Source organism: Melospiza georgiana, chromosome 22 (genome assembly GCF_028018845.1).
Source record: "Melospiza georgiana isolate bMelGeo1 chromosome 22, bMelGeo1.pri, whole genome shotgun sequence".
NCBI lineage: Eukaryota > Metazoa > Chordata > Aves > Passeriformes > Passerellidae > Melospiza > Melospiza georgiana.
In genome coordinates this window covers 10,356,081-10,369,306 of record NC_080451.1, presented here as the reverse complement: position 1 = coordinate 10,369,306, position 13,226 = coordinate 10,356,081, and the positions used below count along the sequence as shown (strand labels likewise).

The 13,226-nt window shown below is 44.2% G+C and overlaps 1 protein-coding gene across 4 annotated transcripts in view; it reads right to left on the bottom strand.

Annotated features, from left to right (window-relative positions):
* Positions 1-13,226, bottom strand: part of CLSTN1 (calsyntenin 1) — a 29,504-nt gene that overhangs the window by 2,716 nt on the left and 13,562 nt on the right. For 2 of the 4 annotated variants that reach the window (XM_058039558.1, XM_058039555.1), the window contains 15 exons: positions 12,520-12,715; positions 10,889-11,097; positions 10,515-10,664; positions 10,231-10,416; positions 8,893-9,141; positions 7,916-8,037; positions 7,013-7,175; positions 5,855-5,905; positions 4,048-4,205; positions 3,276-3,424; positions 2,567-2,793; positions 2,102-2,272; positions 1,402-1,547; positions 663-798; positions 227-411 (listed from right to left, as the gene is read on the bottom strand). In XM_058039558.1, coding sequence (XP_057895541.1) covers positions 227-411; positions 663-798; positions 1,402-1,547; positions 2,102-2,272; positions 2,567-2,793; positions 3,276-3,424; positions 4,048-4,205; positions 5,855-5,905; positions 7,013-7,175; positions 7,916-8,037; positions 8,893-9,141; positions 10,231-10,416; positions 10,515-10,664; positions 10,889-11,097; positions 12,520-12,715 — 2,498 coding nt within the window. The remainder of the gene's footprint in view (positions 1-226; positions 412-662; positions 799-1,401; positions 1,548-2,101; positions 2,273-2,566; positions 2,794-3,275; positions 3,425-4,047; positions 4,206-5,854; positions 5,906-7,012; positions 7,176-7,915; positions 8,038-8,892; positions 9,142-10,230; positions 10,417-10,514; positions 10,665-10,888; positions 11,098-12,519; positions 12,716-13,226) is intronic. The other 2 variants (XM_058039556.1, XM_058039557.1) reach the window with 1 other exon arrangement.

Below are 13,226 nucleotides of genomic sequence, written 5' to 3'. Positions count from 1 at the left end.
AAACACAGGCTGTGTTTAAGGCTCTGAGCACATGATGAACCCTAGTGCTGGACATTGGCCTGTAAAATCCCATCCTCCTAAGCCCTGCAAGATCCCAACCAACTGCCCTTGGCACGTGGCACATTTGCTCTAAATTCCCAGGCCATGTCTCTGGCCTGTGCTCAGGGCTGGTGCTGCTCTCCCCCCGTGCCCACGGGCAGTAATGCCAGCAGCTGCCCAGGGTTACCTCCATGGGGTTGACAGTGATGGTGAGGGCAGAGTCGTCCCAGTCCATCTCGTTCTCCTTGCCCGTGTCCTGGTCCCGCATGGTTCTCTGGTGCGCGGCGCGGATCCGGAACACGCCCAGGATGATCATGAACACCAGGAAGCTCACACAGACCACAATCACCACTGTGGCTGTGCTGGGCACAACTGCAGCCAGAAACACAACACTGGTAACTCTCATAGTGCTGACAAAAAACCCTCCCATCACCTGCCAGGGGAAATGGCTTTACACAAGTATTTAATTATTATTTTTCATATATATTACACAAAGGCAGTTTGTATACAGCCACTTAAAAGGTTAGTAGGAAAGTAAGAACTAGGCTTCATTTCCTTAAATATAGTTACATCAATTTGAAAGACAAAAAAACAGCTCAACTTCAATGGCTGAGAATGCTGACCTGAAAAGGGATGAGGGTTTGCCAAGTTGTGACCAGAGAGATCAACAAAGGAATGATGCACTGGGTGAATGAACTGTGGCTGTGCAGCAATGTGATTGGCATGTTCCACTGGGCTGGCTGTGTGGATAACATTCACCTGGAGACAAACAGAAAGTGTTAAACTCCAGAAACCCAATAGTATCATTCTGAAAAGATAAAAATAAAGAGAAAAAAATTAAATTTTAGTGCCTTAAATGCCATTTTCTGCTGTACTTCCATCTACTTGATGTAAGCATACTAAATAATAATTAACCTGTGACCTGCTGCAGAGAAAATGCAATTTTAGCCTCTCTGTGCTTTAACATAATCCCTTAGTATCAGAAATTTACACAGTACAAGCAAAACAGTGAAGGGCCCGGCACATCCATCTGTGGCACCCCTGAAGTGTCACATAAAGCTCTCTCAGCTCTCTGGGTAGCACCATTCTCACTCCATTTGCTAAATTAATAATCTGTGTTCTCAGAGCAACCTTTCCACCTTCACACCTCCATTAGCCACACTATTTCTTCTACAAACAATTTTATTTCAAGCTGAAACACAGAACTAAAACCACATTTATATATATAAAACACTGCCTGAAATGCTCACATTTCCTGATACCGATTTACAGGACAAAACCTACATCAGTAACTGCTCGGTTATCTCTCGGCTGAGGGACACATTTGCATGCTGCAGGCCCCAGGCCCGGGCAGGGACCCACCTCCACCTGGAACTCGTTGCTGACGTAGCGCCCGTTGAGCTCCGAGCAGAGCAGCTTGAACTTCCTGTCGAACAGGGACGCCGTGCGCCAGTTCCTGTAGCGGATCAGGTGCAGAACCTCCTCGTAGTTGGCCATGGTGTCCACCCCTGGGGACAGACAGACACTGCTACAGCTCTGCCAGGGCACCACCTCAGAGCCCAGACAAACAGTACTCCGTGGCTTCACCTGAGGCTGCTTGGCCAACACATTTTTAAGGATACAGAAAGGGTAACAGCAGTGACACACACGTGTGGCTCCACTGAAATCCTGTGGGTTGGTTTTGTGGTAAAATCCTAAACCCAGAGAGTCTTTGAAGGGATTCTGGGAGCTTTTCTATGGAATACTTTAACATAACAGAAAAGAATGATGCGTGCTCCTAGGCACTGGAGTACCCATGGAAGGAACAAGCCTTTTTTGGGGCAAAATCTAACTGCAGTTCCACAGCCCAGAGGTGACAGGCTATTTGGAAAAGAGTAAAGAACAGAAGGATAGTTCTAGAATGCTGTATTTTCTAGAATCACAGCTTTCCACAGAATTGCTGTGCTTGGAATTCTAAAAGAAATGAAGTATTTGGAGTAAGGTGTTACAAACCACCTCTCTTGAACTGCTCCCTGTGTCAGTCTCCTCATTCCCTCCCAAGAGCAGCAGCAGGAACTCCCACCTGTGATTATCATGCCCAGGTTGGAACTGCTCATCTCAATGCCTTTCTGCTGCAATCGTGTCATGTCAATCTCCAGGCTCTCTTGCTCCTGATTTAGTTCCTCTCCCAGCACCGTCACCTCACACATATCCAGGTTGTGCATGATCTCTTCAGATACCAAAGACTCTTGAACTAAAAATGAGAGAAAAAGCCAAAGATTTAAGCAGAAACACCAGAACAAATATTAAAATCTAGGCCTGAGGAGAACAAGCATTCACGAAATAATGATTTAAAAAATAAAACACAAAATATAAACAAGGGATATTTACATGAGGATAACGGCCTGGACTTATTATCATTTCCAGTTAAGTTTTTGTTAGCCCAGACCAGAGGATCAACACCTTTTTCCCCCTTACTGGATTGTGTACTAAAAGCCCACGGCTCTGTGCAGGAGGAAGATCCTGCCCGGGAGGGTGGGACAGGTACCTGTAGGATCCTCCTCGCCATCCCCCTCGGGCTCCACCTCCCGGGTGATGGTGCTGATGATGCGCAGCTCCGGGAACAGGGACACGCCCTCGGAGCTCTCGAACTCCGAGGCGGAGCGGGCAAAGTGGTTGATGCCACTCAGGCTGATTTTTGGCTCCTCTGGCTGCAAGACCATGACATAGCCCTCCACAGAGGGAATGGAGACACAGGCCTCTTCATTGAAACACCTGAGAGACAGAAGCAGTTTTGCAGTCAAGGTGATTGTTTCAGAGGGAAGCACAATTACACACTGTAATTGCTTTATAAATTTTTGAAAAGCTGTCTCAGACCCAGGAGTCTTAGATAAATTCATCACTGCCCTGGAAAGTATGGAATAGCCACCAAGGGAGCAATCTCACAATTAATTTTTACTTACAGTTACCATTTGGCCTCATTTCTACGCTTTGACTTAGAGCCACAGGTAACCCCTTTAATGAAGCTGTGAGACTGGAGACACTCCCAGCACTCTGGCAGTACTTTGCTCCCCACCTTACACACTCCCTACTCCATTCTCAGGCAGAGAACAGAGCCCTGTGGATAACATTTGCTGTACTGCAGTGTGGGATGGTCACACAGCCCAGGACTCCTTTGTTTCTCCCAAGAGAGGCCCATGAACACCAGGCTCCACCAGCCCCTCACAGGAATGCTCCAGCTCAGCAGCAGGACACACCTGACAGTGCTGGTGATCTTCAGCCTGCGGATGCCAGGGGTTGGGAACTGGCGGGAGTTCAGGTAGGAAATGTGCTGCATGGCCTTGTCCACTCTGTCAATGTCATCCCCTTCTATGGTCAGCGTTGACTGGCTCGGGTTCATGTGGATCTGAAAACAAGGAGGAAAACCGTAAGAGAACACCCAGCTGAGTGACATGATCTGCAATTCAAACTGGAGCTCAGCACTGATAAATGCAGGAGAACTGCATCCATATTCAAAACAACAGGGTCATTATTTCCCAGCCTTGTGGCACAGTCTCAGCTCCCTGCTCACTGCCTTACCCCAGTGTCATGTATTTGTGTTTCATTCTTTAAGAAAAAATCTAAGCACATATTCTAGTTCTGGTTCTAGTAATACAGAAGAGAGACAGCTAAAAAAATAAGAGAAATTTAGCTCTGTTCACACAACCTTGCTACTGAAAAAGCAACGTAATCTAATTTTATGAAGCTGCTTGTTAAACAACTCTTATTAGACAATCTGCACAGCTGGTAAAACAGAGGCTTACAAATATGGAGTATCTCTTCAAGACTTAAAAGACAGCAGAGTAACTTACATTTTTAAGACCAGGTTTATAAAAGAAAAATTTCCTACTTTTATGTAATATTAATGCAGAATGCTACAAGAGATGAGCTTGTTATATCTGGGGCACCCTGTTAACTCTGCCAGCAAAACTTGTAACTCTGATCAGAGAAGGAATATACACGCTCCCCTTTGTTTATATGCAAATTTACCTTCACACCTTTACCAACACCATCAGCCATCTGCAAATCCAGCCCCTCCTTGCAGGTGTAGAGGCAATCAATCACCTTCTTGTTCTCCAGTTTACCAGAACGGATCATCAACCCTGCCAGGTTGCCTCGGAAAAACTGAACCATGCGCAGTTCGCCACCTTCAAAACACGAGAGAGGAAAAACCTTCACTTGTCATGATTCTTTCTGCTTTTCTTTTGTAAAACAACAAGTATGCCAGCTGATACACACAGCATCATACACATGCAGGTTAGTTTCCATCCATTCTGGGTGTTAACCTTGTGATTATGTCAGGCACAAAGAAAGAATTGAACAGTTCACCATGCACGTGGCCCTCAGAGAGCTGTGGCCACCTTGAACTGCCTGCTCCATGACAAACATCTCACAAGAAGCCCCATACAGCGAGGTGGTGCTCAGAAATCAAACACAATGGGATGAGCCATGAAACCTGAACCTTCCTGCTGGCTAACTCCTCCTACTCAGGACACAGGAGAGCATCCCTCCAGCTTGAGGGATCTCCACCTAAACCAGCCCTGCAGGCTCTCCCTGCACTCCAAGGGTAGAAAGGAGCTTTGTAAAGTCATTCAGCTCATTCTGAGAGGTGTCCAAGAGTCACCTGCCCCCTCTAAAGGTGCCATCTTCTCTCTGCAGATTCAAGAGAGCAGTTTAAACCCAGGTAACTCAACTAAGTCTGATAAGGGCAACCTAACAAGCCCTTAATTCCTCAGTGTTTTTGAAGATGATGTCACCATGATCAACTAGTCCATCTTGCTAAATCCTGGGGCCACAAAACACCACCTGGAAATGTGCATTTTCAAGCCCATTACTTACTAAGCAATCTGACTTTGGAAAGATGTCTAAGCTTGCTTTAGAAGTTTTAAGTGATAACAGATCCTTGCTACAACTCAAATATTCAGTGGTGAAATGTCCTGTTCCAAATTACACCATTTTCATATAGCTTCAGCTTCTGGAGCCCCTGGATGCTGCTTCCTTCTTGCCAAATTAAAATGTGATGCACAGCTAGAAACCTCTTGCCAGTTACATCCAGACTATTCCAGCAATTCTTAAACTTTACAGGGAGGGTACCCATCTTGAATTCACTTTTAAAAATATACACTAATTTTGGGTATCCCAACTCAAGACACCGAGCTATCACTAAAATTTGTTATGAGGAAATAACTCTGTAGCAAATCTGAAATACCTGGTACCCAAAGCTTTTCTGCCCATTCACAATTACAATTTTATATAAGTATCTGTGAGTATCCCCTGTAAATTACAGGTCTGTGGTTGTGAGCAGCCTGACCTAAATATGAGATCAGTCTTGTTCTGAAGAGGAGCAAAGGTACCCGAGTTCCAGAGGTGCTGCCCAATGTACTGAATAAATTCTATAATAAAGACACACTCTACATGCATAAATACATACATTTATATATGATGGTGTGTGTTTATGCTTTAACAAAACTGGATGAAAGAGATTATAACTGATATTTACAACAGCAACTTTTTTCACCACTTCACTGCAATCACAACCGTTGCAGATTGTACATGGAAGTACATTTGGATGCAACCAAAAAAATACCCAAAACAAACAAAAAACCCCCCAAAACTAAGCAGAAGTCAGCTGATGATGCTCTGCAAATAGAAGCACAATGAAGACACAAGCCTAGGAGAGGATTATGTGAAGGTCAATGGCCCGAATGCAATGCCTGCATTTCATGCTGTGTGCGAGATGAAGCAATGTCTTGGCTTAAAAATGAAATAAAACAGTAGGGAAAAAAACTCCAGCAACCTGCAGAGGTCTCAGGCACAGTTTCATTGTCATTTTCACTTCCTGTATATTCTGTAGAAAAGCAAGACAAAGAATGGGACACTAGGGAAAGGACCAAGTAGTTACAATTTGGCAAACTCTCAAATCCCAGAAAATACAAAGCAGCACATCCCCCAAAGCTTGCTTATACTGGACCCAGCTCCTCAAGGATTATGAGTTCTTGGAAACAAAGAGCTGCAGTGCAGGGCAAGACACATCACTGTGCTGGTACAAGAACAGTCATGGCACCACAGCCCAAAGAGCCCCACACACAAGCAGCAGCAAGAGCTGCAGAACCACGAGAGGAAAGCTCACACAAACCTTTGTCTTTAGTAAGACAACACAACTCTAACAACTGGCTCCATATGAGGGGAAATTAATGCAAGAACCAGACTAATACAGTAAATCACCAAAAGGTATTGAAAGGTAATCAAAAGAAGCCATTATCAACACAGATTTCTTAATCAATAATAGAATCACATGTATCGAGCAGTCAATTTATCAAATGGAAGCACCAAGCAATGAAAATCGGCTTTTAATTTTTTAAAAGAAATGTTCCAAGAACTTCTTTAGAAGGATAAAATCTTTTGTTCCTTGGAGACAAGCTGCATACACAACTTAGTGCAGCCTAAATAGAGCAGACAATAAAGCAGATGTCTATTTTTATAAGCAGAAATGGTAAAATACCCAAGAGACAGCACTGCTTGTGTTGCTCTGCAGAGCTGTCTGCTGGACAGGCTTCCATTGATGAGAAGACTTTTCCTACAAGATGCTTTTCAACCTCCTTGAAATGAAGTGTTCTGCTTGGTAACCTGGAGTATATGAGGCATTGTTACAACTACTATTAAAAAAAGCTAACAGTATTCCCCACGGCCACCACAAAAATCATGTTGATGGAATACAGGCTGGTGAGCAGCCTTGCATTTCACACACCTGTGGCCAACGAGAAAACAAACAAACACTCATGGAAAAAATTACTCAGAGGAAATATGTGATACCAGCTTGGAGCAAAACCCATCTGCAAGAGGCAAAACACATTACATTTCACGCACTAAAAAGACCTGCTGGGTACCTTTAGATAACCACAGAGATTTCATTAGAAAAAGTTAATTAGAAGTATTAACAATTGTCAGTATTTACCTTGCCAGCATGCTCCAACCACCAGCTGTGTTTCTATCTTGGAAGGGTGGAGTGGGTAATCCTCAGTGACTGGGAAGGGATCATAGGAAACCCCATCCACGTACAGAGACACTGCAGGAAATTCAACGTTGACCACGTAGTGGTGCCACTCTTTGTCACACACCTGAACAGAGTTTTAAAAATTCTGTCATTTTTTCCCCATTACAGTTCAGTAATGAGCTGGTCCCATGTTTAGCATAAACATACATGCAGATGTACCAATGACCTACAACACAAGCCTGTACAGACACAGTTGATCTTTCACACACATGGCACACATCTGAAAAGCAAACTGACTGCCAAACATTAATAAAAAGTTTCTTTATTCTGTTGCCAATACAGGAAGCTGCATATACTTCCTTTCCTTTAATTTTTATATTAAATAACAGCCTATTCCAATCTAACAATACATTTCTACATGCATGCACATCCTGAAATACTGTTATAAGACAACCTTACTTGACAAAGGACAGGTATTTGCAGAGAGGAACTGTTAAAAAGACAGGACTATTTATCACAGATCCAGGGGGCTGAGAAAATGTCACATGCTCAGAAGCACTTGAATGCTATGCTCAACCTGGAATAAATACCTCCTGCTTTCTCATGCACTCCACATTAGAGTGCATCTAGTGAAGACAACTGATGTCACAGCTCTAAGACTGATGCTGTACTTTCTACTTTATATTCAAGATGAAAAGCTGAAGCTGAGCCTGCCACTCAATCACAAGTGAAACAAGCACTGCTGGGCTCTGCAGAACAGGAGCTTGGAGGGGCAGGAAGCATTCATCACTAAGGACACTGCCAGGGCTGTCAGTGGCTGCTGGCTTTCACCCTGGCACTGTACCCACGAGCTCCCAGGCTCACCTGATTGAGCTTCCAGTGGAACTCAGCAGGCTGGTAGGACTTTCCCTGGGAGGGGTCCTGGCGGAACAGGAACACCAGGCGGCAGTTGTGCACGTACAGGGCGTAGTGGTGCCGGTTCATATCTGCGGGCAGTTCAGTTAACAGCGTTAGCTCCTGCTCTGAACCTCACCAACAAAATGCACCTGCTCTGCAATCTCACACTTCAATACCAAAGGCGCTGGTAGGCGGTAATCAATGCAGAAGTAAATCAGGCAGGGTAAGAGGAATGTAAAACATCTGCAGCAGTAGTGAGGGCAAACACTCTTGAGGAACCCATGAGGCTCCAGGACAGACAGAGAAGTCTCTATCCTAACCCACCTAAAGCAAGGCACAGCACTGAAGAGCCAGAGATAAACCTGTCAGCAGGAGAAAAAGAGCTCTACTTGCAAACAGAAGAGCTTTTTTTGATACAAATAGCAATTATGGAAACAGGGTTATCACATTTCCTTCCTCTTAATGGCATTTTCCAAACTATTGTTTCTGTGTCACAAGCAGAGAGTGAAATTATGCACAGAGTAAAAAAAAAACTTAATCTCTGGAGAAAGAGAAATTATATCCTCCTAAGGAAAATAAAGATATAGCAGCAAATGCTGTCACTAGACCTGATATGTGTGTCTTAATGTTTTTAGGCAGCATCAAGAACAAGGCTATCTTTGGAGATGCAAACTCCAGGCTGCAGTGCCAGAATAAGTAATCTACCACAGTAAAAGAAGTGCATGATGTAAACTGAAATAGAATTAGAAAAACAAGTCTGCCCAATCTGAAGATACATAATCGAAGGCCGAGCCTAAACATAAGCACAACAGTGATTTTTAAAGTCAACCTCATATAAATTCCAAGAAAACCTTAAGGTAGAGAAAACACTGTCACATGTGCTGCCAGAGCACATAAAAACCGACCAACCACAGAGACTGTTTATAATTGAAGTATTGACAAACCTGTCTTGTCTGAATTGCACAGAATTGTCTCTTTCTCCTTGGTTCCGGGCCCATGCCTCATCCACACTGAAATCATGAAGGGCTCTTTGAGATTGACTGTGACAACACCATCTGGAATCTTCACAGCCTGGGTGCCGTTAAACTCAAAGACCTGGTCGCTGTCATGGCCATTATCCGTGGGCAGCCCCACAGTCCAGTTAGCAGCACTGCTGGGAGGGGGCAGCAGCTCAGCTGTGCCAGAGGCAGCACCTACAACACAAATGATCAAATCAAAACAGAAATTTAAAAGACCACCACCGGTTTCAAATTCAACTGTTTATCTCAGCACTAATTTCTCAGCACCAACTGTCAGGACTATGCACTGCCATCACCCAATTCTCCTTTTTAACAGTGTAGCACTAATTACAGGCATCTAATACCATGGTAACTTCCACAAATTTCACTTCTGGGTGGACAACTAATCTCATAATAAGCAAATTCAACCTCCAAAGCTATAGGATCTGATTCTTCCTCTATCTCAGGAAGCCTTTCATTAATGCCACTTGTCCCTGAGCCCCAGGAGCACGATGCCTTTCTCTGGACACTGTACTTAGCTGTGAGAGCAGAAGTGATCCAGCTGAAGAGCGTGCACAAGCACCCCCTCCCAGCCCCCAGCACAGTCAGCAGCAGGTACCCTTAACGTCACACTGACCTCAATCAGGGAACAGCTCAGCAATTGCCTGGGTCTCTGGGGTTACATGCTACTCAGACTTTCAATTACTTTCAACTGCAGCCGAAGGCATAAATCATGAGTGATAATTTATCCTGTAATCTCAATTCTTCCATATGGCTACAAAGAGCTCCACTGACTTTTTGTAAGACCTTTAACTGCAGTGTAAATGGATGCCAAGGGCATTTATTCCTAGGGCAAGCACGGTACAAATTTAACTGACCCAAGTTAAATGGTTTTTTCTTGGTTTTCTCTAGTTTTTCATCATGTATTTCTCAGATTGCAGCCGTTACATCCATCATGCTGAGAAAAGTAGAGGCTTTAACAGCTATACCCTTCCACACAAATTCTTCCAGCTCTTCAATATGAATCTCATGCAAGGGACATTATTAGTCTATGTAAGACAGCAGAGAGGCAGAAGAAAGAGATTCTTTACCACATTTGAGAATTATTGTAGAAGTCACCTTCAGGCAATTTCATGCCTTTTGCTGCCAGTGAGGAAATGAGTTGAAGGAAACTATGTGCAAATGAAGACCAGATCTACTCATTGATTTCTGGTCTAACATAAAATTCAAAGTAAAACTAGTAAGCAAGAGAGACCACTTTTATTTTAACAAAAGCCTTCTTACCACAAAGCCTGTGGATGGATTTCTCAGAGTAGGTGTCTCTATCACAGCCTTTACCAATATGGTTGGTTTCTAGTTCCACCGTTGCTTCCACTGAGGTTATTGGCTCATCACATGTCTCCAAATGCATCCCAGGGAACAGAGCCAAAGAACCAGTGCCAGGCTCGTATTCTATTCTTTTGCTCCAACCTGAATATTTATTCAAAGAAACAATATTGAAGATTTCTCGTGTTTAACTGACAGCACCAGTAAATGCTAAAAGCAGAGAGGAAAGACAGCAAACTAACCTTGCCAGCCAGGCTTGCACGTAGGCTTAACGCTAATTTTAACCAACACATCTTCAGCAGCTCTCTTCTTCCCACAGTCATAGGCTGTTACTGTCAGTTTATACTGGTGTTCTTTACCATAGCTCAACTTTTCTGTGTTTTTTATATAACCTGACACAGAAAAAGGGCAATTGTCAGACAACAAGACAATTCTTCAGGGTCTGCATACAATGCATCCAGGTACCATCAATGTACTTCATACAGACTTGAATAAACTCATCTGCAAGTGCATTGCCCTGCACCGCTTGACTTTTCAGTGCCAGGCTCCAGGCCCTCCTGGCCAGGGTGGCCCCATTCTGTGCCCAGTGCCAGCCCACCCCAGCTCCATGTCTCACCATCCTTGTCGATGGCAAAGGGCACATCTGGAGTCACGATCTCGTAGCTGCAGATCTGGCTGAACTGGGGGGAGCAATCTGCATCCACGGCCTCCACCTTGAGCACGTTGTCATACCTCTTGCCCTCGATGACCGTGGCCTTGTAGGACTTCTCCTTGAACACCGGGGCGTACTCGTTCACGTCGTTCACCTGGATGTGAACTGTGGCCCTGCAATGACACACACAGGCCTGCACACCCTGCTCCTAGCACTGCATACAGCAGTTCCTTCTCATTCACCTGGATGTGAACTGTGGCCCTGCAATGACACACACGGGGCCTGCACACCCTGCTCCCAGCACTGCATCCAGCAGCTCCCTCTGGATCACCTGGATGGGAACTGTGGCCCTGCAATGACATACACAGGGCCTGCACATCCTGCTCCTGTTGCAAGAATTACACAGCTAGGTCAAACCAAGGAATAAGAAAGGAAAACCTGTGTTGAAGGTCTGTTTCCTGGGTACTTTAAACAAGGAAAAATCTGCATTTTACATTTGTCTTTTTTCCCTCCAGTCCGCTTACTTCCATGAATGTGAAGGTTTGGGTTTTGATTAATAGGAATATTTGCACCTGGTTCTGAATGACTGCTACTTTTCTCCTGTTCAAATAAATGCTTTTTGGGTATTACAGGTTCTGCTAAATCAGCTTCTTTTTCACATAAAGCCATCCTTCAGCATTCCAGCTCTCAGAAACAAGCAACCACTGACTAATAAACCCAGCAGCAATCTCAACTACCCTAACTAGGAAAGCAGTGGATGTTTCTCCAATGTATTGCTATATAAAACTCAAACCCTTGTATAGTCATAGAATAGCAAGGTTTTGTTTGTCACCAAGATGACCTCTGCTACTCTATTCCTCATCTTATTTATGCCTCTCTCTTTGCTTCACACAACTGCTCATCTCCCACATGCTCTGCAGATGCTTACACCAGAGTGTCAAACAGTTATTCTCAAGTGGGTTTTCTAGAGACTATTTTATATTGTGGTTTCTCCTTAGATAAAGATAAGCTAAAGACTGCTTTGTTCCCATCCTTTAATGTAGGCAGAGACGAGCCCCATGCTGTTGATCTTGGGTTCTCTGGTGGGGCTGTCTGGAAATGATAGAAACATGAATGCTTTGGCATTTTGTTAAGCTTAATAGACTGACTTCTTGAACCAGTTTTTTGGATTTAGAAACTGAATTCCAAAACAATGTCAAGGCCTGTTACCCTATTGCAAACTCTACCAACTCAAGACAGATTTTAAGTGTATCAGCAGTTTCCCTGCTTCTACCCCCAGCTGGTTCTCTAATATAAACCCAGAGACATCAAGGGATAAAGCAGTATCACCTAAGATACAAAAGAAGGGATGTCCAAGCAGTTCATGTCCATTTTGCTGCTCTTTTCATCACTATTATTGCCCTGCTTGAGCAGGGAGCTTGGACCAGATGAGCCAGTGTGGTCCCTTCCAAGCTGGCCCTTTCTGTGGTTCCGTGAGAAGCCTTCCAGGATGAACACTTGGTTCACATTTACTCTCAATACACAGACCATAAATCACCACTACAGGAGACCCCTTGGAGCCAAAGTCCCCCTCAGCCCACCCCAGGCTGACTTACTTGTGGGATTTTTTGGCATTTGCTCCATCTGGTCCCTTCCCACAGTCATAGGCCTGGATGGTGAAGGTGTAGTCCTTCTGCAGCTCACAGTCCAGCTTTTCCTTAGAGCGTATGATTCCCTCACCAGTGGATTTATCCACCACCACTGCTTCAAAGGGAACATTCTGCCCGTGGATTTTAAATCCACAAATCTCACCTACAGAGTTAAAGTAAAGATAGGTTAGAACTGGTCAACACGATGATGCATTTCTAAAATAAATGACCAAATATTTTGCAGCCAGGGGTTTGTGAGGGTCTGTGGACAAAGCAAGAGCACTGTGCTTTAAAATGGGTGAATTCTGGGAACTTTAGTAAAAAGAAGCAAACGTCTGCCTTCCAAGCAACTTGTTTACTTTGCATCCATTCATGCAGGAGTACAAAAGAGAAAAAGAGAAATGTAGACAGGCATTTCACAGGAGTACTTGAGACAGCTCTAGGGCAAGAGTAGATCTTATGTGAGCATACAGCCAAGGCCACTGGTAATACCTTCTATGCCAAGCTACTGGCAATAGCTGGGCAGCTGGTTTACTTTGACCAGAGCAAGAGGTTAAAATGCACAGTTACAAGTCAAGGGATGAAAAGGCTTCAAGTACAGGTTCAGCACCATAATTACAGAAATTCTGTCAACAGATCAAAGGACAAAGTCTTCCTGTGCAATGTACCTGGCT